Source organism: Dendropsophus ebraccatus, chromosome 3 (genome assembly GCF_027789765.1).
Source record: "Dendropsophus ebraccatus isolate aDenEbr1 chromosome 3, aDenEbr1.pat, whole genome shotgun sequence".
Classification (NCBI taxonomy): Eukaryota; Metazoa; Chordata; class Amphibia; order Anura; family Hylidae; genus Dendropsophus; species Dendropsophus ebraccatus.
This window is the reverse complement of record NC_091456.1, coordinates 22,874,599-22,897,375: the sequence shown is the minus strand read 5'-3', so window position 1 is coordinate 22,897,375 and position 22,777 is coordinate 22,874,599. Positions and strand designations below refer to the sequence as shown.

Below are 22,777 nucleotides of genomic sequence, written 5' to 3'. Positions count from 1 at the left end.
AACGTAAAAACGAAAATGGGCCCCGTCCTTAAAGGGTTAATACACACAGATATTGTGTATGAAAAGTAAACTGCGAAGTTGTAAAGAACCAGAAAGTGTTTGTTTTTTGTTTAAGCAATGCTTTTTATTCTCTTTTTTTAATTTCTTAATTATGTGAATGAATGTATCTGTCATGTTCCCAGCAGAATACTTATGCAAGTATGCAGTGCCAAGTTTAATTGGTATATCCCGGGCATTTGGAAGATACAGCAACACAGAAGAGTCTCTACTGTCCAAGTTGTTTCCCAAGATCTCCCCTCAGTCTCTGAAGGCACCGGAAGAACTAGAAGGGATACGTAGGCGCTCCTTCAATGATTTTCGATCTATTCTTCCAAATTCGCTGCTCAATGTTTGTCAAGGGGACTCACTAAAGAGAAAGACAAGTAGTGTATCTAGTGGTTCACAGGTAAATATGAAGTTGTGTGTGACTGTGTCTCTCAACACCATACATGTAAGTTAAAGGGGTATTCCACTCAAACATAACATTTTTCATATGTTGATGCCCATGGTGAGACCAATAATTCCTTCCATACTTCTATTCAGTCTCCTTCCCTCAGTTCTGAGCTTCTGCTTTCTTCTAAAGACACAAAAATCAGTGTGTGAGCATTCCTCTCTGTCTCCCCTCCTCCCAACTCCCCTTTGAGATGGCTGATGTAAAAAAAAAACTGCCAGGCTTTATCTGCAACTTTGTAGCTTCTTTGTAATGCTGGGAGGGTTAATCTGAAGTCGATTTGCTGGTGAACTCATTGTGGTTGTCCCTCCCATTACAAAGAAGCTACAAAGTTACAGATAGGGACTTGTTTACATCATCCCTCTTGAAAGGGAAAGGGAGGGAGAAGTTTTTTTTTTTTGTGTTTTCAGCAGATAGCAGCAGCTCAGAACTGGGGGAAGGTGGCTGAACAGATAATAACAAGTATGGAACGAATTGTTAGTCTCACCATGGGCGGCAGTATATGAAAAGTTATGTTGGAGCAGAATACTCAAAATTTCAGTCGTTCATTATCACGTAAACTACATTATTTCCTTTTTATTAATCTACATGGTGTCTGCGTGTTATACAACTTTCAAGTATACTTTGTGGTCCAAGCTGCATGGAATTAGTGACCGTTTCCCTTTAAATGTTTAGTGATGCATAAACTTGTCGTAAGTAATGATGATAAGATGTTCTCTTTCTGATTCATCATAGGTCAGCCCAGATCGTGTTGTTCCACTGCCCGGATCTCCTGCAGGATCAACCATCCAGTATTTTGAAGGTGATTAAGCAGAAAAGTGTTCATCAGTTTTTGGAGGGGTTTCTCAGGATCACCATATATTGGTGGCCTACTTATCGCTTGGATAGGTGCTGTGGCCTCTTCATTGTGTACAATTCTCATGCACACCATACATCTAGTATTGGATGTTTAGGGTGTTGCGTTTTTGTCCCATATGTCCTAGTTTGCAGGTGCAGAGAGTTCCACTTTAGTGATCGCATATTGATTGTCGGTCCTAATGTGATCTTGGAAAGCCCCTTTAAAGCTAAACTGTTAGGTTACATGTCCAACAGCAGGGTGAAGCTAGACCATTTTCAATGGCAACTAGCTCAATTCTGGGAGCAACTAAGTATGTACTGTATTTTTTGCTTTTTAAGATGCACTTTTTAGCAAGAAAATATGAGTCGCATGCACTACAGATAGGGACAATATCTATTAGGCTATGTTCACACTACGTAAGTTCCACAGAAATTACGGCCGTTGTTATAATGGCCGTGATTTCTGCGTTATGTAGTGCTGCAGGCTGAAGGAATCCCGGCCAGAGTGTATACACATAGTATACACTCCCGCCGGGATCCCTAGCGGCGCCGTGGAAAACTGACATGTTTGTTTTTCTGAGACCGGCCATTCCGTGACCCAGCCAGGTCACAGAACGGCCGGTCTCTTACCAAGTGTGAACATAGCCTTAAAATGTATCTGTGTGTGTCTGTATGTGTGTAGCAGAGCTATTTGTGTATAGTGAGGTAGCAGAGGTGTGTGTGTATACAGCATTGCATATGCCTGTGGGTGTGCTAGATGCAGCAGAGCTGGGTGTGTAGGTCACCTGTCCAACAGTAGGAGGAATCCTCTTGAGTATCATATCAGCAGTTCTGTATTGGCGAAGACTTCAAAAGAGAAGGATTTAGGGGTAGTGATTGAAACCAGCGCAACTAGGCGGTAGGGAAAGCTAAACTTATGCTGGGCTGTATGTGTGTGTGTGTGTGTGTGTGTGTGTGTGTGTGTATGTATATATATATGTATGTATGCTGTTCTGTATAGCTAAAGGTATAATCTGGAATACTGTGCCCAGTTCTGGAGACCTCACCTGCAAAGATATTTGTAGAACGGGTCCAAAGACGGCTACAAAAATGGTCGAGGGTGTGAGGCATAAAACATATCAGGAAAGGCTTAAGGAACTAAATCTTTATCGTCTGGAGGAAAAAAGAGAAAGGGGGGACATGAGCGAAACCTTTACATGTTAAAGGACTAAATAAGGTTCAGGAGGGAAGTGTTTTTAATAATAAAAAAAAAAAAAACTAAGCTCAAGAAACAAGATGACACAGTGAGAGGTTAGTTGGGGCGGGGGAAGATCAGAAGCAACGTGAGAAAATATTACTTTACTGAAAGAGTAGTAGATGTTTGGAACATACTTTCAGCAGATTTGGTAGGTAAATCTACAATAACTGAATGTAAACCTGCCTGGTATATACATATATCTATCCTAAGAAATACTAATCGGGCAGACTAGATGGACCTGGGGGACTTTTTCTGCCGACAATCTATGTTTCTTTTGTGTATTGTGAATGCTGCAGAGCTATGTATGTGTGGGTATTATGTCATGGTGAGTGTGGTCATTTCAGACCTTTGACCCCTTCGCTGCTTTAGACAAATGCTTCTCAAACAGTGAGGCGCCCCCTAGTTGTTGGTGAGGCCCAGCTGGGGAGCCAGTTTTCACAATTTAACTATGATCTGCACAGTCCTTTTGCTTTTTGCAGAAACCTCTATTTTAGCAACATTATTAATATATTTTGTACTCTCTTTATTAGTATATAGAGCTTAAGAGACAGGTGAAAGCTAGCCCTAGCATTATTTTCAGCTTTTAAATGGACTTTCACCACATAAAGTGAGGCCCAGGCACCCTCTTGGTCAGTCTGGTGAGGCCCAGGCTTTGCGTTGGTCTGTTGGATGAGGCTCCAGTAGAAAAAGTTTGAGAAGCACTGCTTTAGACCAACAAGAAAATTTAATTAGCATGACATTTTTCCCCCCTGTCTTCAGTTGTCTAGACCAAAGGTGCATTTTTTTTTAGGCAGGTGCGTCTTATAAAGTGAAAAATACGGTGACTGTGAAGAATACATAATAAAACTCAGAAACGGTAAAAAAAATCAATCAGCGGACGGTGTATGTAAATGGATTTAGGCATAAACTGTAAAATATTTTTAAAAAAGTAAAGCTATATTCATGCTCAGTGGGTATACCTCATTTTGGCGTAGCCAGAGAGCATAAAGGGTTATTTAAAGGGGAACTATCAGCAGGTTAGACGAATCTAACCTGCTGATTGCTCCTTATTGTGCATGGGGTGCTGAGGATGAAGATATGTCTCTTACCTTCCTCCTCAGCACCATTCCTGTGCACTTGTAAATGTAATTGTGTCTTCGGTAAAACCGTTTGGAGCACTGCCCCACCCCAGATCCAACCCCGGCCAGCTGCCCCTTGTAATGGTTATCAATGGAGTGGGCCAGAAGGTGTTCCTATGTGCCTTACCGGAGACACAATTACTTTAACAACTGCACTGGAACGGCACTGAGGATGAAGGTAAGAGACATACCTTGATCCTCAGCGGCCTGTTCACAATAGGAAGCTTAGGTAGGTTTGTCTAACCTGCTAATAGTTTCCCTTTTAAACACTTACTTGTCCATTTTTTATCCCTTTCGACTTTACTATATTATTTGTTCTTGGGTAGTTTTTTCATTTATTTATTGAATAATAAAAAAACACAGATGTGCTTGTCCTTTCTCATTGCCCTGTTTCTCTTCATCTGCCCTCATAGGATCTTATCTGCCAGATGGTAGTGCCGTAGATCCGGATTATTACCTCACCACCATCAGCTCCAGCTTCTCCGTCTCCCCTCTATTCACTGGTATCAACAACAAAGAGTTTGATATTCCCCAAGAAACCCTACGTCAACTACTAAGCATGGTATAGTCTTATGATACATGTAGCCCGTTCTTGCCATAATTCTATTGTATGCTCCTCCTTCCAGCAGGAAAATAAACTCTCTGGGCTTACCTTTTTGTACACTATTAATTTGGGATTTCTAATTTTTTTTTGGACTTATAGGGAAGGCCTAGGCTTTGGGATGATGTAATACATATAAATAAGAGTAACAAGCCATATAGTACATATAGCCAGCTAGTACTCTCCTATTCTACACTCCTCTCTGTGAAACATTTATTGTGGGTGATTATAGGTGAGGATGCACTTGTGGAATAGAATTGCTTGTTCTTAATTCAGTTGCATCTCTATTTATTTTACTTTAAAGAGAGACTGGTGTCACTGACTTATACATATAGATTTGTAATTTACGTTTATTTAAAAATCTCCAGTCTTCTAGTACTTATCAGCTGCTGTATGTCCTGCATGAAGTGTTTTATTCTTTCCAGTTTAACACAGTGCTCTCTCCTGCCACCTCTGTCCATGTCAGGAACTGTCCAGAGCATTCAAACCCCCATAGAAAACTTTCCTGCTTTGGTCAGTTCCTGACATGGAGAGAGGTGGCAGCAGAGGGCACTGTGTCAGACTGGAAAGAATGCAATAATTCCTGCAGGACATACAGCAGCTCAAATACTGGAGGACTTGAGATTTTTTTAATGAAAGTAAATTACAAATTTGTATAACTTTCTGACACAAGTTGATTTGAAAGAAAATATTTTTTGTTGAAGTTCCCCTTTTAATTCATGTGTTTAGCAGCAGCCATCTGTTTTTCTGTCTGTAAGGTGCCTGACTGTAATGTTCAGTGTATTTCCAATGAATATTGGTAAAGCTGTTTTTTGGTTTAGTCCGCTTTAGTTTGTCACTCTTTTCTTACTAGACATGGAATTTTGGTTAGAACTGTTTTTTGTTTTGTTTTGTTTTTTTGCTATTTTAACTTTTTTCTTTTCTCCCCCACCTTGCAGGTGAAGCAGATTGTTGCAGATCCAGTTTTGAGCTCATTAGATTCTCTTATCACTGAAGTAACTGAGGTAATAATACTGAGTATATGAAGTACCATACATTGAAACAGCAGCTCCATCTAAATCCTAAACAGCTAGACGTAAATGATGCAAAACCTTTGGGGAATATGGTCTGTAAACAGAAGGATAAGTAACAAGAAAAAGCAACGTTTTTGATGTAAAAAAGGGGTAGTTTCATTCATAGGATAGGGCATAACAAGCGTATCCCCCTTAGTTCAATAACAATGGCCTCTTCGCTTTCATTAACCCGAACCCTGCTCCATTCTTATGAAGGGCAAGAACCCTGAAGTGGCTGTCTACAGATGGGCAACTTTCTGTTTAGAGGAGACTTTGGCTTGATTAGTAATTCTGAGTCAAGTTTCATGTTTCAAGGCTCTTGATTGGGTTATCCAGGCTTGGACAATCTTGGTCGCTTTCTTTCAGAAACAGCACCTCTCCTGTCCTCAGTTTGGGTGTGGGTTTTACAGACCTGTTCTATTGAAGTGAATGGAACTAAATTGTTATACCGCACACAAGTAGCTCTTCACCCCTTTCTAGAGATCAAGTGTTGACTCGCAGGGCAGGAAAAAGCAAACTCTCCCACTAGATTACATCTACTTTGCATTTTTTTATTTTTTATTTTTTGCCCATAAGACTCCACACGCTAGTTTGTGTCTCCTACATCCTATTTTAGCTTTGTTGCATTATTACATACTATAGAATATATATATTTTTTTACTTTTTTTTTTTTTTTTAGGCTAATCCCAGCGCTGATCATTTCTATAAAACAGCACAGAAATATGATTTAGATCAACGAGGTTTAATTTATTATAGACAGTTGGCACATGCAGTTAAATTTACTCAGGATCAGGGAATATTTAAGACACACCCTCATGAAATGATTACGTGAATACTGACACTCAAAGGGAATAGAAAAGGAGAGTTAGGAATACTGTATAAGTTTATTCTTAGAATTAGCACTGATTCTGCACATAAGGCATGTAAACAAAAATGGGAGTGTGAAATAGGTACCATCACGGAGGATGAGCGGGAGAATATTTTTAGAATGGTTAGTTTATCTACTCTTAATAAGAATCACAAACTTATTCAATGGAAAATCCATAAGAGATTGCACTACTCCCCACAATTTCTTAATAAAATCAGCAAGCGCACGGACGCAGTATGTAGTAAATGTGGCTGGCATGATGCCTCGAATTTCCATCTACTGTGGGAGTGTAGGGTAATACAGGAATATTGGCAGAAGGTCTCGGCCAAAATTAAAGAACGAATTAAAGTAAATCTTCCATATAATCCCTTATGTTTAGTTTTAGGATGTACAGTGCAGATACCTGAACAACAAATATTAATTGCTAAACTACTGCTTATCGCCCGGGTGGTCCTTATGAGACATTGGGTGGACTCAGAGGAACCCCCATGCATGAGTGGCTACAATTGGTAGACAAGATCAGATGTTATGAAAAGATTCACCTTGCGAATACTATTAGGGGAAAGAAAAGATTTAGCAAAATCTGCAACAGATGGTCAAGAGTGTTATAATTTATAGAACGGCAAGACGGAATTTTTTTTTTTTTTCTTTCCTTTCCTTTTTCCTCTCTTCCCAGAATTACACCATTAGAGTCCTCAGATGGGGTGGGGGTGGGGGTGGGAAGGTGGGGGATTTCCGGGGAGGGTGGGGTGGGATAGGTATGGGCTGGGGTAAAATGACTGTTCTTTGTATATGTATTGTACATGAGTTTATTGGATGCACAGAATACACATTACTTTCGTGTTCTGTATGAGTACGGTTTTCAATATTGTAAAACCTTAATTGTACTGTACAATCCATGTAATTGTCAATTTCTGGTTTTTATGGAAAAGAAATATTTAAAACTTAAAAAAGGGGTAGTTTCATTCATAGGATAGGGCATAACAAGCTAATCCCCCTTAGTTCAATGACAATGGCCTCTTCGCTTTCATTAACCCGAACCCTGCTCCATTCTTATGAAGGGCAAGAACCCTGAAGTGGCTGTCTACAGATGGGCAACTTTCTGTTTAGAGGAGACTTTGGCTTGATTAGTAATTCTGAGTCAAGTTTCATGTTTGAAGGCTCTCCTAATTGGGTTATCCAGGCTTGGACAATCTTGGTCGCTTTCTTTCAGAAACAGCACCTCTCCTGTCCTCAGTTTGGGTGTGGGTTTTACAGACCTGTTCTATTGAAGTGAATGGAACTGAATTGTTATACCACACACAATCTGGGAGCAGGGGCGGATTTCGCAAGATAGTAGCTCTTCACCCCTTACTAGAGATCAAGTGTTGACTCGCAGGGCAGGAAAAAGCAAACTCTCCCACTGGATTACATCTACTTTGCATATATTTTTATTTTTTTGGCCCATAAGACTCCACACGCTAGTTTGTGTCTCCTACATCCTATTTTAGCGCTGTTGCATTATTACATACTATAGAATATATTTTTTTTTTTAGGCTAATCCCAGCGCTGATCTTTTCTATAAAACATTCAGCGATCCTCTCTACGTAGCGATGTTTAAGATGCTCAGAGATACACTGTATAATATGAAAGGTAAGTGTGTTCATATGCTTTACTCACTGGCATCTCTGCTCACGGAAACTGGCACACGTGCCCAAGGATACCCATAATTCCCAGAGAACCTGCTGATATGCCGCAGTAGCTGGGTCCCTCAGTAGTATATAGCAGTTAGTTTAACCCTTGTCCTCCCACGCATTGTTTGTAACTATCACTAAATGCTCTTATGCAAATTACTTGCTTAAGGCCCCGTTCCCACTGAGGAAAGGTAGCGGAATTCCACGACGGAATTGTCCGCCGCGGAATGCCGTTAGCCTCCCGCTCATAATGGGAGTCTATGGGAGGTGCACGCTCCTGCTCTGTACGCGCTGAATCCGTCCGTCCGTCCGTCGCGGAATTCCGCTACCTTTCCTCAGTGGGAACGGGGCCTAATAGCGTTTAGGGCATTACTCTGGGCCAGAGAGCATCGCCGCGCCCCTCCCGTCCAGCCCACTATGCATATTCATATACGCATAGTGGGCTCTACACACGGCCGCTGTGCAGGGAAGCAGTCCCATAGGAGACAGGCTGCTTCCCGCGCATGCGTGAACCCCCCCCGGGCCGCCGCCGATCCTCCCAAAGGTCCCTCAGGAGGGTGCGTATAAGATAGACTTTATACGTACGTCTTGAGGGACCTCCGTGAGGATCGGCGGTGGCCCGGGGGATTCACGCATGCGCACAAAGCAGCCTGTCTCCTATGGGACTGCTTCCCTGCGCAGCCGCCCTAAATGCTCTTAAGCAAATAATTTGCATAAGAGCATTTAGCGATTTTACAAACAATGCAGGGGAGGACAGGGGTGTAACTAATGGCTATGTACTACTGAGGGACCCAGCTACTGCGGCATATCAGCAGGTTCTCTGGAAAGAACCTGCTGATAGTGCCGTATGGACCATCGATATAACTGTGCCGGCGTGGGGGAAGACTGTGTGGCTGTCCTTTTTTTGAACTGTGGCCCAGTTCCCGTGTACAGCGCCATTTTATTCACGGTCAACAGGTCGGGGGTAAACACTGGAGGCGGGCCGGCCTGCCCCCAGTGGGAGAAAACCGCTGCCCCTCTATGACACGGCTCCATTAGAATCGAAGGAGCCATGTCATAGAGGTGTGGGAGTTTCCTCCCACTGGGGGCAGGCTAGCCTGCCTCCAGTTCCTACCCCCCCCCCTCCCCACCCCCCGACCGGGTGGCCGTAAATAGAATGGCGCAGTACACGGGAACCAGGCCAGAGTTCAAAAAAGTACTGCCGCACCAGCTTCCCTGTGCCGGCACCGTTTTAACCACAGGCAATACTTAAATGTACTGATGGTACATTCGCTTTAAGTAGGTCTAAAATTCTGTTAAAGGGGTACTCCAGGCAAAGTAGAAAAATCCAGGGTGGCAGAGGGTGGAGGGAACATAAAGAAGCTCTACTTGCTTATCTCCGTGCCTGCACAGCAGCGCCACTAACAGCGCCCAGTCAGGCACCTAAAGCTCCCGGTATGGTAACGTCATAGCCACACTCAGAATTACCCGCTCAGCCAAACGGGACATCGCTGCAGTCAATGACTGGCTAAGTACGTAGTGCGAGTGGTGCCGTCACAAAACAGGAACCTCTGAGCTATGGAAGCCCGGTGGCAGTCTTGACGCTGGTGACACAGCGCTGTTGGGGTGTCACATGTTGCTGTAATGCTGTACAAATCACTTTACAGCAGCCTCCTCTTATCACCACAGACACAACAAGAAGTCTCAGCTTAGTTTTAGCCCCAATTTAACATAAAAACTATTTTTAAACAAAAAGTTATTTTCTGATACCACATTTCCTTTAACACTGTTATACAACTTTACTATACAGATCTCCAGACCTCCTTCGTAAAGGAGATCCATGACTTTGTACTTGAACAGTTTAATAGCAGCCAGTCGGAGCTGCAGAAGATATTGCATGATGTGGACAGACTACACAGTGAACTTAGTCCTTTGAAGCTGAGATGTCAGGCTAATGCAGCTTGTGTGGACCTTATGGTTTGGGCTGTAAAGGATGAACAAGGTAAGAAGCATAGTGCTGTTTACTGTTTGTTTTGTCTTTTTTTTAAACAATGAATAAATTAAAATTAAAAGCCATTTTGAATTTGCTGCTGACAACTATTTTATAGTGGCATTTACCTTCTACCTTAGACAGTAGAGCTGCTGGAAAACTATTTTCTAAATGTAGTTGATAATATATTTGAAAGAGTCACTGTCGTGAATTTTTTTTTTTTTAATCAGAACTCAATAGTCCAGGCGATTTTAAGAAACTTTGTAATTGGGTTTGTTAGCCGAAAAATGCATTTTTATCATGAAAAAGCAGTTTTAAGCTCTCCCTCCTGTCTTCATTGTTCTCTATGGAGAGGGGAGGAGTGGAGGGAGATGAGGCACCAAAACAGGACAACAAAGAGTTAATCAAAATCTACATTACTCAGCTCTCTCCTCTGTCACCACTGACCTATCTGACCTCTGAATAGCACTCTGAATAGCTCCCCCCTTGTGTAATCCTTTGTTCTCTGCTGCCGACATTTCTCCTCCGTCTCCTATCCCCCCTCTCTTCTCCATAGCTTAGACAGGATACATCTAATTAAGATTTCCTGATTCTGAGCAGTGGATGACAGAAAGGAGAGTGGGGGGACCTGGGAAAAGGCTTTTTAAATGTAGATAATGGCAGATTTGCCTAATAAACCTAATTACAAAGTTTCATCGCCTGGACTATTGATTTCTGGAAAAAAAATTTCACAACAGTGACTCTTTAACCCCTTAAGGACCGCGGGCGTATATTTACGCCCTGCGGTCGGTAAGGGAGTCCAGAGCAGGGCCGCGCTCTGAACTGTCGTGGTCCTGGGTGCCGCATGTAGCGGGCAATCGCCGTGCCCGCTAATCAAGTAACCAGATGCAGCTGTCAAAGTTGACAGCTGCTTCCGATTACTTGCTGCAGCCGATCCCTTGTGTCTAGTGGCGGAGATCATCCCCCCCCCCCCCAGGAACGTTGTCCTGGAGGAGCGATCTCCTTGTCTGTTACCTGCCGGGGTCTCCGCCAAAATGGCGCTGATCCCAGCCAAGTGCCGATCTCATTGTTCTATCCTGTATAAGTATACAGCATAGATCTCAATGAGAGATCAGAGTGTATATACTAGAAGTCCCCCAGGGGGAATAACCCTAACCCCAGGTGGAATAACCCTAACCCCAGGGGGGGCTTCTAGTATGGATGTTGTCAATAAAAAGCCCCCTCCCCTAATAAAAGTCTGAATCACCCCCCTTTTCCCATGTAATAAATAAAAATAAATAAACACGTTTGTTATCGCCATGCACGTAATCGCCCGAACTATTAATTTATCACATTCCTGATCTCACACGGTAAAAGTGCAAAAAAATCCCAAAGTGCAAAATTGCGCATTTTTGGTCGCATCAAATACAGAAAAATTCAGCCTGTCATTGCAAAGTACAATTAGTGGCGCAAAAAATAAGGGCTCATGTGGGTTTCTAGGTGGAAAAATGCAAGTGCTATGGCCTTTTAAGGAGGAAAAAAACAAAACGCAAAAATCGAAATTGGCCCGGTCCTTAAGGGATTAAGTTATCATTTCAGGTTGTGTTAGGCTGCATTTGCATGTCCCGTAAAATTGTCTGTGACCACGGACAATTTTAGGAACCATTCAAATCAATTCATCCATTCACACCACGTGTGCCGCAATCCCCAATGTGAAAACATAGGACGTGTCCTAGTGCGGCAGATGATCGCAGCAGGATCCTCTAATAGAATTATAGCCCTCCCCCCCGCTGCCTGGCAGCAGAGATGACAGGAACAAATAATGTAACAACCACTCGCCTACTCCCCCCATGCTGGCTGGCTTACACAGATTCACCAGAAGTGGCGTGGTCCCTCATTGTCGTCTTTGTCAGCACAAACCAGCATAGCCCACGTGATTTCCGGAGAACGTGTTTAAGCCACCTGGCACGGGGGAAGTAGTCGAGTAGTTGTGTTCCTGCCATCTCTGTTGGGGGTGGGGGCTGCACTTCTATTGGGGGATTCGGGCATGACCTATTTTTTTTCGTAGAGGGAGTCGCAACACGGATGGTGTAAATAAGGCCTTATTGTCTACTATTACATTTCCTTGAATCATATTCATTCAGTTTGAGAATTATAAAATGAATGGGGTACACCTGGAGCTAGGCAGAATACCTTTTCATAGCACTGAATGCATATTTCATCATATTTTTTATTTTTTTTCTCTTTAAATAAACTTCTTATCAGTCACGCATGTTTGTTCTCCTCTTGAAACGTATTAATTCAGAGGCTTGTTTTTTTTTTTTTGACCGCGCTATAGGTGCAGAGAATCTATGCATTAAATTGTCTGAAAAGCTGCAGTCAAAGACCTCTAGCAAAGTTATCATAGCCCACATGCCTCTCCTGATCTGCTGCTTACAGGTGAGCCGCTACCACTTCTTTTTTATTTGCCATTGTTTCCACTTTTAATGCTGAAGGAAATAAGTTAAAATACAGATTGTGCAATTTTTAAAAAATATTTGGCTTAATATTTCTATAGGGATTGGGTCGTCTGTGTGAGCGCTTTCCTGTGGTAGTTCACTCTGTAACACCATCTCTTCGGGATTTCCTGGTCATACCTTCTCCTGTGTTAGTGAAACTCTATAAATATCACAGCCAGTATCAATCAGGTAGGCTTGGGTGATATCATATGGTCATGATAAATTCTCTATCATTGTGGGCTTTAATCTGTTACAATGTGTGGGCAGTGTTTCAATCCCCAAGGGGTTGATCAGCTTTGCTTGACGGGGACCCTTTGAGGGGTAAAACATTGGACATGTTTTGTTTAATGAATTTGAGTTTCATGTGTGCTGCAGCTTGTTTGCTACCTTTTGAATACATTGGTTGGTACAGAGTGGTCAGGTCTCTCCACTAAACTGTTATGAGAGCAGAAAGTGATAGATCAGTGACATATATCTTTTGTCACCTCACACTATTGACTATTGGATTTGATGTAGCTTCAACCTGTCTCCTTGTGAAGGAGTTCTCCCTGGTTGCTCTTCTAAGCAAAGAAGCTGCATCTCATAGGACACAATAGAGGAAAGCAGTGTAAGTCAGGAAGGTGTATAACTAACCTAGCTGCAGTTAGAAAATCTAAGGATGCAGCTGAGCTGGTGAGTTAACATACCAGACATTTAAAGGGATACTCTGGCGAAACTTTTTTTTTCTATCAAATCAATGGGTTTTAGAATGTTATATAGTTTTGTAATTTACTTCTATTTAAAAATCTCAAGTCTTACAGTACTTATCAGCTGCTGTATGTCCTGCAGAAAGTGGTGTATTCTTGCCAGTCTTAAACAGTGCTCTCTGCTGCCACCTCTGTCCGAGACAGGAACTGTCCAGAGCAGGAGAGGTTTTCTATGGGGATTTGCTGCTGCTTTGGACTTTTCTGTCTCTGACAGAGGTGTCAGCATAAAGCATTGTTTCAGACTGAAAAGAAAACCCCATTTCCTGCTGGACATACAACAGATGATAAGTACTCTAAGACTTAAGATTTTTGAATAGAAGTAAATTACAAATCTGTATAACTTTCTGATACTAGTGATTTGAAGAAAAAATAAAAAGATTTTTGCCAGATAACCTTTTTTTAAAGTAAAAAAAAGTCTCACTTAGAGGAACTACTTTTCCTAGATAAAATGAATCGGTCGTCACTGCTTGAAATTTGCCAATTCATACTGTAAATGAGCCCATCTCTATTTGTAACACACCTTTTTTACCTTTTTATTCATAGGAGCTAATGACATTAAAATCAGCATCACAAATGAGCACTCTGAATCAACAATGAACGTAATACATGGTAAGAAGAGCCAGCCCTCCATGTATGAGCAGCTGCGAGACATTGCCATAGAAAACGTCTGCAGGTATGTGTGTGTGTCACGTTTTTAAGAAAACTGTATAGGGCACTTTACACGTAACAACAAAGAATTAATATCTAGTAAGCGATTTTGGATTTCCCTGTATTTTTATATACACTCATTTATATATACCAAATGCAGGGTAACCTATAAAAATCCTGTATAATTAGCCATTCCTTTTAGTTGTTTATTTTCTTTTTAATATCTTTAAAGGTAATCTGTCACTGTCTGTCTGTTTATTCCATCTTAAATGAGGGCGGCATAAACAGTGACAGAAATTATGAACAGATCGGTGTATTACTGACATCATTCTGTTCAGCAGTTCTCATAATATGCAGGAGAACAGGATTCTTGCCACACCCCTCACCCCGCCCTCCAGCTGCTGATTGACAGGCGACTGCCTATACACAGCATGGAAAAATAACTGCCAATCAGCAACTGGTGGGCGGAGTTTACTGCTTCTCATGAATATTGGGGACCTCTGGGCTCATGCACATAATAGAGAGGACTACTTATTGTCCATGTTATTTAGGAGGATATCTCTGGATCAGCTGCACAGAACAATATAAGTGATATATCATTCTGTTCAGCTTCTCTGTCACTAGTTTATGGTACCCTGAGATAGGACACCATAAACCTACTGACAGAGTCTCTTTTATTATGCCTTTATAACATAAGAACCCAAGAGGTCTTTGGTATCTAACCTGCTGATAGCTCCCTATAGCACACAGAGCCCTGAGGATGAAGGGAAAGGGGAGGGGGGGGTAGTGCAGTGGTAGTTTCTAGTGTGTAGCCCCGTTCCCACTGAGCAAAACTAGCACGCGCTCCTGCTCTCCCCGCGCTGAAGAATGAACATGTTCATTCTTCAGCGCGGATAGAGCATGAGCGCGCGCCTCCCATAGACTCCCATTATGAGCGGGAGGCTAACGGCATTTCGCTGCGGAATTCCCCTAGTTTTGCTCAGTGGGAACGGGGCCTGTAACCTTGAAAGAAAACTGGTAGGCAAATAATTAGTTGGTCTCGGGGACAACCCCTTTCTGTGATGGCTTATTAGGATTTTTAGACAACCCAGTCCTCTCTGTAATAACTGGGGAAGATAACCTGTAAGAAAGAACATTTCACAATTTGCAGACTACAATTCCCCTGTATTGGCTTCTGCAGGAGAAATTTTTAGCTTACCATTGCAAAATGAATCGGTGAATGGCTACTGTATCTGTGACATAATATATAAACTTGTGTTCTCCTTTTTTTCCCCCTTTGTTCTAGGTGTCTAAAGGCAGGATTAACTATTGATCCAGTTATTGTAGAAGCCTTCCTTGCCAGTTTATCCAATCGCCTTTATATATCACAGGAGAATGAAAAGTATGTTGTGCTACCGTAGTCACTGATAAAAATAATGTATATTACTAGTCCAGTGAAGCATTTTTGTATAGAAAATTGATATTTAAGGACTTAAAAAAAAAAGAAAAGGCCAACTGTGTTTGGTGGAGTCATGCTGCTAGCCGTTATATGGAACCTTTGATGTTATTTGATTATATAATATATAGAAATGTGTCTATCCCTTCTGTTTTCAGGGATGCACATTTGATTCCTGATCATACAATCCGTGCTTTGGGTCATATTGCTGTTGCCCTGAGGGATACACCAAAGGTGATGGAGCCAATTCTTCAGATTCTTCAACAGAAGTTTTGTCAGCCACCATCACAGTTAGATGTGCTTATCATAGACCAACTGGGCTGCATGGTGATAACTGGCAATGTAAGTAGTGACATCAACTCCACAAATTATTATATCATACCAATTACCAATACAAGGGTTGTTTCAGAGGTTCCTCCATATCACACTGGAGTAAAGTGGCTCAGGGTCATATACAGAGCCATGTGCATTCAGTGTTCTGATGTCTCTGTGCTTTGCCAAACGCTTTAGATGGCAAAACATCGTCCGTTTTGTGACACGGCCGTGTCATAGAACAGCAGCTGTCTGTGATGTTCACCCGGCCATAGCACACAGTCCACAGTCTATATTGTGCTGCCGCACAATTCATTTAGCAGCAAATCTGCTGAGATACTCTATACCATTAGGATAGGGTTCACACTACGGAACCAGAGTGGAGAATTTCAGAAGGATTCCGTAACTCATACCTGTTCACGGCTGCGCGCCACTCCGCCCGTGCCATAGACACCATTCTATGCACGGGCGGATTCCGCATTCCCCAGAAAGAATTGACGTGAACAGGTACGAGCTATGGAAACAGTCAGAAATTCTCCGCTCGGGTGCCGTAGTGTGAACCTTTGCAAAGCAAAAACATGTTTACACCTGGGAGACCATTGAAAAACAAGTGGTGGTCACTACTTTATGCTGCCCTCAAAAGTGCAACATAAATGTGCTGACATATTCCTTAAACACTACAGAATGTTGGCCCTAAAAAAATACTTGAAGATAAAAAAGAAAGTTACCTTTAAGCCAGAAGAGCACAGACTGGGACTGTATTAGAACTGGGAACTGTTTGGGGACATCACAACAATATCATTTTTACAATGGAATCAATGACTTTATATTGACTGACACAGCCTGTCCCTGCCAAAGCAAACTTTAAAGGGGAGCAGTCACCCTGAAATTGCTACATTAGCTATCAGCATCATGTTATAGAGCAGAAAGAACTGAGCAGAATGATATATATCTTTATGGGAAATGATTCAGTGTAACTTATTGATTTAAATATCTGATGTTTCCACGGTAAAGAGTCCCGTCCATTGAGTGACACCGCCCACTGGACTCCTTACACAGAATGATCAGGGATTTCAATCAATATATTACAAGTTATACTGAATCTTTTCCCACAAAGTTATATATCAGTCATCTCCGCTCTTCCTGCTCCATAACATGACAGGGATAGATGAGATAGCATTGTCTTGTTGACAGAGATAATGATTAGGCAGTTGTCAGTAACTGTTGGATCAGCCCAGGTGACTCCCGTTTTCCCATGGTACCTCCATATGCAAGGATGGAGAAATCTGATTGGAGTATGGCCTTAAAGGAGAAGTCCGGCCAAAACTATTTTTTAATATGTTATTACTTATGGAAAGTTAGAAAAATTTCTAATGTACATTAATTATGGGAAATGCACATATAGGGCTATTTCCCTTAATTTAGTAGATCAGGGAGACTTCAGATTCTCTGAAATACTGTGACGTCACGAACCGGGGGTGTATTTACAATGGAGTGTCCAGCAGGGGGCACACTATATATAGAAGTCAATGAGTACCATTGACTTCTATATATAGTCCGCCCCTGCTGGACACTCCATTACAATGGATGTGTATGTAAATGTAAGTGTCCTTGCTCCCCAAAGTAATCCATAAATGTATTTAACCAGTACATTTGGAGGGCACCGAGCAGGGAGGCAAAGGTGTGCCTATGCATCTACCTCCCCCTCCCTTCCCGCTCGGTGCTGCTGCCACATATACACAGTACTACTTCTCCCATTATCTGCTCATAGTATGAGCAGATAATGGGGGAGTAGTACCTGTGCTATGCCCATAACGCCGAGGCACAGCTGCTCCTCGCAAGGGCTTCAGCATGCCCCCTCTGCCGCTCCTCTCCTCCTCCTCCCAGCTAACAATTTCTAACTATCCCACCGCTTAACGCCGCTCTCCGTCGCTTACCGCCACTCTCTGCTCCCACATACCGCCTCCCGGTCCGCACTGCATGCCGGCCGGGGACAGGAAGCACCCCTACCCCGCAAGGAGCACTGCGCTCCCGGTGCATCCTGTCCCCGGCCGGCATGCAGTGTGGACCGGGAGGCGGTATGTGGGAGCGGAGAGCGGCCGATAATGAGAGGAGTAGTACTGTGTATATGTGGCAGCAGCAACACCGAGCAGGGAGGGAGAGGGGAGGTAGATGCATAGGCACATCTCTGCCTCCCTGCTCGGTGCCCTCCAAATGTACTGGTTAAATACATTTATGGATTACTTTGGGGAGCAAGGACACTTGCTTCCCAAAGTATTCCATAAATGTATTCATATATATATATATATATATATATATATATATATAGTGCACCCCCTGCTGGACACTCCATTGTAATTACACCCCCGGTTTGTGACGTCACAGTATATCAAAGAATCTGAAGTCTCCCTGATCTACTAAATTAAGGGAAATAGCCCTATATGTGCATTTCCCATTATTAATGTACATTAGAAATTTGTCTAATTTTCCATAAGTAATAACATATTAAAAAATTGTTTTGGCCGGACTTCTCCTTTAAATCCGAAATCTTTTCATTTATTTGTGGATTGTGCCTGTGTGGATTGTGTCTGTGTAATGTAAAGCTTTAAAAATATTTAACCCTTTCTTTGTAGCAATATATTTACCAGGAGGTGTGGAACCTATTCCAGCAAATAAGTGTGAAAGCCAGTTCAGTGGTATACTCTGCTACCAAGGACTACAAAGACCATGGCTACAGGTATGTTGCACTTAATTTTTCAGCTCAGTTTATATTAGATGTTGCATTATATACAATTTCTTAACCCCAGCGCTCATTCTTCTCTTTCTCTCCCTTCTTTTCTCAGACATTGCTCACTGGCTGTAATAAATGCACTTGCAAACATTGCAGCAAACATCCAAGAAGAACAGCTAGTAGATGAGCTACTGATGAACCTTCTGGAGTTATTTGTACAGCTGGGACTGGAGGGCAAGCGAGCCAGCGAGAGAGCCAGTGAGAAAGGTCCCGCACTCAAGGTGAGACATTAATGGCTTTAGCCTGAAATCAGAATGGAATCAGAATGTCAAACAAGATACCAATTTATACACATATCAGTCAGCACATTATGACTGGCGTCTTTTCAGAGAAAAATGCTTAAAAGTGCCCCCCCCCACACACACACACACACACACACAAATCTCAGAAGTTCATCACTAGGGGTCCTTTTACACAGCCCGGCATGGGGCCATGCAAGGACACAAACATCCTTTACATGGCCCAACCAATCGAGTGGCTGGGCTGCACGAATGATCCTATGCATACATACGTGCCGTCAGTTTCAAGATCACACAAGCGGTGCATACTTACTGCTCCTTTGTAAACCGTAATCCCGCTATCCAGCTCTCCTGTCCCGCCTCTATATTTTCAGCAGCCCTGGCTGTCAATCTTTCTGGAGGATGCAGTGGCCTGAATATACAGCGCCTACTTAATCTGTGTGGGAGAGCCAGAGAGCGGGATGCTAGGAAAGTATGCACTGCTTGTGGGATCTGGGAAAACTGACAGCACACATATTTGAATATCCGTGCTGTCAGTTTCCCTGACACATCTCCTATTCACATAGGAAGATGTGTGGCCAATGACAATAATTTTTAAAGAAGGCTGAAAAGATGCTGAGGATTGGACGTTTATCTACTCTACTCTACTCTATGGCTGACCACTGTCCCTTTTACACACAAGGCGATTATCAGCTAAAGGAGCTTGCAACACTCCTGTCATTTATCGTCCTGTATGAAAATTAACATTGAAATTGAAGTCTATTTTTTTTTTTTAGCTTAACTGACAGGTTACACTGCCCATAGAAGGGGCAGGGGTTGAGTGAGGTGAAGAGCACCATCCAAAAAAACAGATCTAGAGCTTATATATTACAGGACACATACCCATTAATGGAGCCATATAAATATACAGATTGCCCTCACATCTTCATCAGTGGGTAAAAAAAGTTATGGATCTTTGATTGCAACAATGAGAAAAAACTGAAAGACGCTGCTCCATTATGGCCCACAAAGGACAATAGTACTTGCTGTCACTTTATTGTCAAAGCAGTTGTGACTGTGAAATAGTTATTTATTTGTGTGTGTGTGTGTGGGGGGGGGGATCAGACTATGAAGTTTGCAATGTTTTATGTGGCAAGTATGTCAAGGCCTCCACCCACAGTAGAGTGGGACAAAGTCCCATAGCAGAGTTGGTAAGGCTGCAGGATCAGAATGTACATTGATCAATGTCCTGTTTATCTTTCCTTCACTGACTCCTTCACTGACTGCTCTAATAATCTGTACATATAGGGACGCTTCATGCCAGCCAGTGCTGAAAAACACGTCCAACATGCAGTGATTTCAGTGACCTTATAAATATTGCAGGTTTTACATTTAAAGGAGAAGTCCAGCGAAAATTTTTATTAAAGTATTGTATTGCCTCCCAAAAGTTATACAAATCACCCATATACACTAATTACGGGAAATGCTTATAAAGTGCTTTTTTCCCTGCACTTACTACTGCATCAAGGCTTCACTTCCTGGATAACATGGTGATGTCAGTTCCTGGATAACATGGTGATGTCACTTCCTGGATAACATGGTGATGTCACGACCTGACTCCTAGAGCTGTGCGGGCTGTGGCTACTGGAGAGGATGATGGCAGAGAGATGCTCAGTGTCCCTCCAGTGCCCTGTGTCCCTCAGTGTCCCCCTGCCATCATCCTCTCCAGCAGCCACAGCCCGCAGAGCTCTGGGAGTCGGGTCGTGATATCACCATGTTATCCAGGAAGTGACATCACCATGTTATCCAGGAAGGGACATCACCATGTTATCCAGGAAGGGACATCACCATGTTATCCAGGAAGTGACATCACCATGTTATCCAGGAAGTGAAGCCTTGATGCAGTAGTAAGTGCAGGGAAAAAAGCACTTTATAAGCATTTCCCGTAATAAGTGTATATGGGTGATTTGTATAACTTTTGGGAGGCAATACAATACTTTAATAAAAATTTTTGCTGGACTTCTCCTTTAACAGTATTAAACAGTAAGTCTAACAGTATTGGGGTTCTCATTTTGGTCAGTATTTTTATTTTCATAAAACAGGAGTGGAACCAAGAGAGAGACTGTATTAGGAAGATTTGCACCTTTCTTTGGCGTTTGGAAAAAGTATTGACCAAAATGAGGGCCACATAGTTCTGTTCTGTCTTATTTCCCGCTTTAACCCCTTCATGACCAAATGTCATTCATGCAGGGATTACCAGGTCACAATGAAGCAGTGTTCTCCTCCCCGCCTTCTAAGAGCCATAACGCTTTCATTTTTACACATTTTTGCAACATGATTTATAGTTTTTAATGGCATCATATTGGGCATAAATTTTTATGATTTTTTTTTTTTCCCCCTTATAAACAGTATACAAAATCAGCAATCCTGGCGTATCTTTCTGCTCTTTTCATTTAAGCCGTTCACCGGGCAGGAACAGTATTCTTATATTTTAATAGATTGGACAATTCTGCACGCTACAATAACAAATCAAGCAGCAAGCAGCGTGATTGCTGCTGCCTGACATTATCCCTGGCTCCTGGGACATTCAGGTGTGCAGGGCTGCTTTAGTGTGAACGTCAGGAACGTCCCTCCTGCACGGGGCATAGGAATGTATGTAGCCATATGGCCGACGTGATGGGGTTAAAAAACAAAACAAAACACTAAGAGGTGATTGGGTTTGACAGCCCAGTGTTTTCAACAAGGCTGTGTTTAGTTGTGGATTTTTTTTTTTTTGTTTGCTTACCTTGCAGTCCAGGTAAAGATTTTTAGCAATGTTTGTATGAGGCCATGTTCACACATGGCAAAACAGTGGCCGTCAAAAGAATAAAAAATTGCTGCTGCAAACTGTAAGTGCCATATAGAATTTTAGTTTTTTATTGAAAAAATGAGTTTCTTGGCAAACCATTTGAACAAACAGAATGTACCAACTCACCACGTTAAGGTGACCTCAGAGAGTTGGTCCTACGCTAGCAATGGCCTCTCTCGGACTATAAGTCTACATATCTGGGCATATAGGAGCAACTGAACTCTATGAGCTGGCTGAAGTGCCCAGAATGGGCGCTGTCTGAGATGTTCAACCCAGATGATACTGCAGGGTGAACATCACTTCAACTTAAAGGGTTTATCCAGCGCTACAAAAACATGGCCACTTTTCCCCCTACTGTTGTCTCCAGTTCAGGTGTGGTTTGCACTTAAGCTCCATTTACTTCAATAGAACTGAGTTTCAAAACCTGCACCCAAACTGGAGACAAGAGAGGCGGGAAAAGTGGCCATGTTTTTGTAGCGCTGGATAACTCCTTTAATTGGAATGCAGGTACATTCGGGTGTGCCCGCACTCCAATAGAACACAATGTAAAGTATGTCTGGGATCCACACTTTACATTGTGTGCGCAGTCTATTGACATGGCAGTTCTCTGTGCAACCGCAGTGTATACAGAGTGTATACACTGTGGTCACTGTTCTTTACATACTAGTGTGATTTCACACTGCGAATAAACAGCGGCCATTGTTGCAAACCGTAGTTTATTGTAAAAATACAGTGTGTGAACATGGCCTAAAAATGTATTTAAAAAAAGAATCTCTAGAGATTCTAGTATAGAGCCACCATTTTGTTTCGGCTCTTTTAAACAGCATCGTCTTTGACCTGTCTGTGTTTTGGTGTTTCTTCGCCATGTTTCTTTTTCATGTAATGGTTGGCTCCACTCCTTCCTTCCAGTTGACCTGCCTTTATGTTCTTTCTTAGGCGTCTAGCAGCGCAGGGAACCTGGGAGTCCTGATTCCTGTCATTGCAGTGGTAAGTAATTTTGCTTTTTTAAATCTTTTAATAATCACATTTTCGGCCTACACCTTCATTACATGTCGACAACCTGTCTAAAATGTTACTGGTATATACTGCAGCATACTCCTGATGGGCTGATAGACTTTAATGGACTAAGTCAGCTAAAGACTTCGTTCGGTCCATTTTACCAACATCTACATGAATTTTCTATACCACACTATCGAGTCTAGTTAAATTAACATAAACATTCATAAGATGGGCCAAACTTAGTCTCTGATTGATTCTGGTGGTCTGTTAACATGTATGGGCCCATTGGGAGTACACTGCAGTATATGTCGGTATATTGCGATTGAAAGTTAAAAAAAAGTCACACTGTGCTGTGCGGTCCAGAAGGAAGCAATATTTTGCTACATTACATACAGCATGGAGTACATTGTCTTTGAAGTGTCATGGTTTATGTAATCCCAGACTACCACTGATTTTCA

General features: G+C 42.3%; 1 protein-coding gene across 5 annotated transcripts in view; it reads left to right on the top strand.

Annotated features, from left to right (window-relative positions):
• PI4KA (phosphatidylinositol 4-kinase alpha) overlaps positions 1 to 22,777 on the top strand; it is a 114,720-nt gene that overhangs the window by 35,568 nt on the left and 56,375 nt on the right. For 3 of the 5 annotated variants that reach the window (XM_069961113.1, XM_069961111.1, XM_069961114.1), the window contains exons 6-19: positions 183 to 445; positions 1,226 to 1,292; positions 4,096 to 4,244; positions 5,222 to 5,287; positions 7,739 to 7,835; positions 9,666 to 9,857; positions 12,163 to 12,263; positions 12,382 to 12,511; positions 13,612 to 13,741; positions 15,002 to 15,097; positions 15,310 to 15,493; positions 18,097 to 18,200; positions 18,307 to 18,475; positions 22,257 to 22,307. In XM_069961113.1, the coding sequence (XP_069817214.1) occupies positions 183 to 445; positions 1,226 to 1,292; positions 4,096 to 4,244; positions 5,222 to 5,287; positions 7,739 to 7,835; positions 9,666 to 9,857; positions 12,163 to 12,263; positions 12,382 to 12,511; positions 13,612 to 13,741; positions 15,002 to 15,097; positions 15,310 to 15,493; positions 18,097 to 18,200; positions 18,307 to 18,475; positions 22,257 to 22,307 (1,799 nt within the window). The remainder of the gene's footprint in view (positions 1 to 182; positions 446 to 1,225; positions 1,293 to 4,095; positions 4,245 to 5,221; positions 5,288 to 7,738; positions 7,836 to 9,665; positions 9,858 to 12,162; positions 12,264 to 12,381; positions 12,512 to 13,611; positions 13,742 to 15,001; positions 15,098 to 15,309; positions 15,494 to 18,096; positions 18,201 to 18,306; positions 18,476 to 22,256; positions 22,308 to 22,777) is intronic. The other 2 variants (XM_069961112.1, XM_069961115.1) reach the window with 1 other exon arrangement.